This window comes from Euphorbia lathyris, chromosome 6 (genome assembly GCF_963576675.1).
Source record: "Euphorbia lathyris chromosome 6, ddEupLath1.1, whole genome shotgun sequence".
NCBI lineage: Eukaryota > Viridiplantae > Streptophyta > Magnoliopsida > Malpighiales > Euphorbiaceae > Euphorbia > Euphorbia lathyris.
This window is the reverse complement of record NC_088915.1, coordinates 13,929,639-13,934,645: the sequence shown is the minus strand read 5'-3', so window position 1 is coordinate 13,934,645 and position 5,007 is coordinate 13,929,639. Positions and strand designations below refer to the sequence as shown.

The 5,007-nt window shown below is 31.4% G+C and overlaps 1 protein-coding gene across 1 annotated transcript; it reads left to right on the top strand.

Annotated features, from left to right (window-relative positions):
* The first annotated feature begins 537 nt into the window (after nt 1–537).
* Nucleotides 538–4,308, top strand: LOC136231936 (uncharacterized). Its single transcript, XM_066020962.1, has 7 exons — nt 538–715; nt 1,382–1,447; nt 1,776–1,929; nt 2,097–2,204; nt 2,287–2,375; nt 2,700–2,763; nt 4,005–4,308. The coding sequence occupies exons 1-7, from the start codon at nt 551–553 to the stop codon at nt 4,175–4,177; spliced, it is 819 nt and encodes a 272-aa protein (XP_065877034.1). The 5' UTR covers nt 538–550; the 3' UTR covers nt 4,178–4,308.
* The last annotated feature ends 699 nt before the right edge of the window (nt 4,309–5,007 follow it).

Below are 5,007 nucleotides of genomic sequence, written 5' to 3'. Positions count from 1 at the left end.
GAATCCCAAACCAATCTTACCCTTCTTTCTGCAACTTCAAACGACCGCAAACATCTTCTTAGGCTGCGAATGGAGGCAAAGAACAACCAAGCGATTGATTTATATTGGATTGAAGATTTTTACGTTTTAGGTTTAAGAATCGTAGGATTTTTAGCAAAATCGAATGGATTTTGGATATTTGATGTATTTGTGTGTTTAAATTCGATTTTCTGCTATTTATATTTTTTTTATGTTTTTTAATGACAAAATTGCCCTTGGCCACGTCATCACCCTTGACGGAATTCCAGCCGTTTCCGCGAATTTGGTAATGGTGACAACCGCCGGGAGAAGTTTGTAAAAAAAAAATACCACATATATCATATTGTAAAAAGTGTAAAGCACAGTGTAGTTTTTTTTTTTTTTTTTTTTTAATTAACCCAAAAAAATTGATGGGGAAATTCCATACACATCACTCTTGTAAGTAAATTATTCATAATAACTTTTTTTTTAATGCTCTATAAATTCAAACAAATCGATGACTGGTGATCCACAGAAAATCCTCTTTTTATTCATGGCAACAAATATAGACAATGGGTCGTCTGTCTCCCGCCAAGCAGCACCAGTCCACGCCGGCCACCACCAAATGGCGACAACTGGAGATGGGCCACCACCGCCTCGTCGTGTTGCTTTCATTCTCTACAACTTACCTTTTCATTCCGATGATGATTTTTCCGTGGTAACAAGTTGCTTTTCGACAAGCATTTTGAATTTCTTCTTTTAGTTAGTTCACTATTTAAGTATTTATTCTAACATTTTGCTATATCTGCGAGAACTTTGATTTCATTCCGATTATGTTTGTTTCCCGTTATCTTTTCACTCGACGAAGAGAAAAATAATGAATAATGCAAATCTTGTTATTAAGTTGAGTTTCTATGGTGATGATGATAGATTTCAAGAATCTATTTCTTCTTTTTTAACATGATTCATAAATCTCTGAATTGAAAGGATTTAATTGATTTTACTTTTATAAGCTCATCGTCTAACTGAAAATGTATATATATTACGTCGAAGGAAACGGACGAGTTATCGACTGATCGTGAAATTAATTATGGTCGAAATAAATGATAGATTAGGTGTTGGATTATATAATCCGGTTGATTTCTGCTTTTGATTTTATACAACAGATTCTAAAATAGGAACAGGTCGATTGGGCTAGCTAGATGCTTCATATATATAAAATCGAAAGAGCTCGTAACTTCGTAAGAAGTTACTTATTTCAGATCAGTTAATTAGACATAAAATGCAATAGTAGACTAATCTCCTTTTTCTCAAGCAATTTCTATCCATCTGTTGCATTCAGTTTCTAAACATAAAACTAATTCTGTTTAATTTTCCTTTGCAGGTTCATGGTGGTATTCATGAGGAGTTGGAAGATCTATCTGAGAAGATTGCTGCTACTTATCACCAGGTTAGGAACTAATTCTGAGACTTAATTAATCTTATTATGCAAAATAGTTGTTGCTCATTTTCCATTAGACGCCTTTGATGACCGATGCATGAAAATTGATGAATGCATTAAATGTTTTGCTAATATCTATCTAAATTGGTTCAAATTGAATCAAAATGCGTCAATGAAACTTTTCTTTTGTATATCAGAAGACTCCTTGAAGCCAACCCTCTCAAATAATTTATTTCAATAGTTTAGAATCTGAACTATTGCAATGGTTAATTTGTTTCATGGTGCACAACAAATTTGATTCTGTTTTGCAAATTTGGTATACCTGCTACTTGTTTAGGCTATGGCAACAGTCTTAGGGAGTTCTCTCAATCATGCTGGGATGGTTCGAGCTGTGTATCTCAACATTTGGCAAAAGGGCTGCTTTCAATTTGTTAATCCTCAAGCTGATTTCTTCCAGAATGTCACGCCGGGAGCTTTTGAATCTAAACTTCGTATGTTATCTTTTGGTCTCTGTTGTTTTTGATACAAAACATAAACAAATATTTGAAGAGATGTGCCAAGTTAAGCTATTGCACTTTTATTTCAGGTGCTTGAGCATACCACATTGCTTAGTTAGGATATTTTGTAAGATGTTGAGAAAATTGGATATGAGATGCAGGTGAGCTGTTCAGTACACACCGAATTGTGGATCCTCTTACAAATGAGGAAACCTGGCGTGAGGTTCCTGACATTCTTTCTAACTTGCCAGCCAACAAGCACATAATAGGTTACTGCTAACCTTTTCCCACATGTCATATTTCTTAATTTGTTATTGTTAAAGTGTTCATGTTTTGATGTTAAAATTTCAGGTTGTGTTTCTGGAGATGCTTCTCAAAATTTTACAAATTTTCGTGATTATATTACTGCTGCTTCTGGTGATCAAACTTTTGTATCCGTGGTGCGTTTCGAAGTTATCGTTTACCTTTTTTGAGATAAATATATTATAGAAATATATAATGGAGATAGAGAGAGAATAATAGGCGTATAATGTATAAGAATATACTGAATTAACTTGATTATGATTAGATTTCGAAGCTTTTTATTTATAGTGATAAATATAAGAGTCTAATCTGTGTAGGAATAAGAATACATAATAATACGTGTTATGGGCGGATTTAAACCCTAATTAGATAAGAATCTATTTAATAGATACTGTCTAACAATATAATGATGCGTCTTATATCTCATTTTTGGAGTTTTGGTATCATTTGGTCTATTGCAGGTTGGTGATTTTGAGGGTTTTGAGGGTGAAGTGCTTCTGGGACTTATTAATGACTATGTGAAAGGTATGGATAGTTACTTGGAAAATATGTAAAATCATCTCTACTTTTTAAAAATAATATAAACAATTAACTTGAGAAGTTATTAGGATATCCTTATTTATTATTTTAAAAAAATATCCTTATTTATTATTTTATCATTAAAATAAGAAAGTATTATTATATTTATCAATAACAAGAGATAATAAAAAATGAAATAAAATTCATCAATAATAGAGAGAATGAAAATACTGATTTGATGAGTAGTTAAAAAACAATTAAAGTTGGCTTTTTAATTATTTCTTCTCAAATTTTGACTTAAAAGCCCAACTAAAAAGCGGTTAGAGATGCTAAAACAATTCTTTATATATTTGTATGTATAATTTTTTACGGGATTTTTTCAATAATGTGCTTTTCACTTCAATTTCTAATATGGATGAACAGTATGCAACACAATTTGGGGTTGGATGATACCTTGAAAATTCATACTTCCATTCTATATGTTTGCCCCTAAGATTTCAGGGGCGGAGCCACCCCAGGATTTGGGGGCTGAAATCCCCGGCCGCCGGCTCCACCCATGAGTGCGGTTTTTTTTTTTTGCCTCTTGTAGCTCTCCAAATAATTAAATATATTTACTGTATGTAGTATAATATCAGTGTTATATTGTGGTTGAGTTGGTTAAGAAACATGATTTTAACTAAGAAGCTATGAGTTCATGTTATTTTATTTTATAGAATTTTTATTTATTTGAATTTTATTTTGCAAATAATTATAAACTATGTTACCATTATTAATATGAATTATTTCTTTTAAAGAGTATTAATGTCTTTATTTTAATAACATTTTTGAAATAATTTTTTTATTGTATTTATTTTTCATAAAAAGATATCAATTTCTTACTTTTAATATTCAAATAACTTATAATTAAAATAAAAAAATGTAAAAGTATTATTAGTTTTGAAAAATTAGAACTGAACTTCCAAAACAATAAAATTTTAGGATGTTAGAAGCTAAAAAAATTTACATAGTTGTTATAGACTGCACTTTGAAAAATTACTTAAAACTAAACTTAGCTCTTCTAGATCTGAATTTCCGGCTCCCTCACTGCGAGACTTTGAGCTTTATGAGCATCAATTAATGGCTTTTGGTTTCAAGGAGGGAAGAATCTTTTAGCAGTCAATCACGATTCATCAACTCTTTATATATTTTAGAATATAATAATGATAAACTTTATCTATTCCTTATTTTGATTCTATATATTTTGGCAGTTTCTGACTATTCATTGACTGCTCAAGCTATTCTCAGCCGCATGTGTATTGCATCAGAGGAAAAGTGGAACATATGGGCCCTGTTTGACAAAGAGCGTTTTGGGATAAAAAGAGCGTTTTTGATTAATTTTAGAGGTTTGACCACTGAAACCGTTGATTGGAGTGTTTGGTAGAGAGAGGTTTGGAAGAGAGGTTTGGGATGAAAACGCTAATTTCGAAAAAGCTCCTTTTAGGAGCTTTTTCAATTAGCGTTTTGCAATATTAAAATTAATGGACTTTTTTAACCCTAATAAATAGACTCCATCTTTTCCTGCGCCAAAATTAATGCCCTTATTCGTCTTTTTGCACAAACCGCTATTATCAATCAGCTAATTTTTACCAAACAGCTAGTCAAATCAGCTAATGTAATCAGCTAACAGCTAATTCCCAAACAAGGTCATGAACAAATATAAATGCTTATTTCTTGATGTTGTAAATGGTAAGATAAGTATTAGCCATATATTGTGTATAGAGGCAGTAATTTTTTTTGACCGATTGATTTTGAAGACTGAAGAGAGTAGCCATCTAACCAATTGAGTTTATAAAGCCTGAAAGAGACTTAGTTACTATTGATTTAGATTTGACTCTTTCGATCATTTGGATCTGAATCATTTCCTTGTGTAATCACACAGATCTATAGATCTACGGATAAGATAAACCTTTTCTGTTTGTGCTAAAACTGAAAAAATGATAAATGATAGAAGTATAGCTAATAGATTTGGATCTCACGAAAAAGAATCGAAACTTCGATGAGATAATATATTTCTAACCAACTAAAAATACAAGTAAAGAAAATGTAAATATAAGATTAAAATTAAATCTAAAACATAAATGAGAGAATGGAGAAGGAAAATAAATTCGAGTAGATCTGATTAGAAGGCGCAAAGCAAAAATAAGGAAAAAAAGAAAGAAAGATAAAAATGGAGGCAAGAAAAAAAAAAAAGGAATTCAGACCTCCTCACTC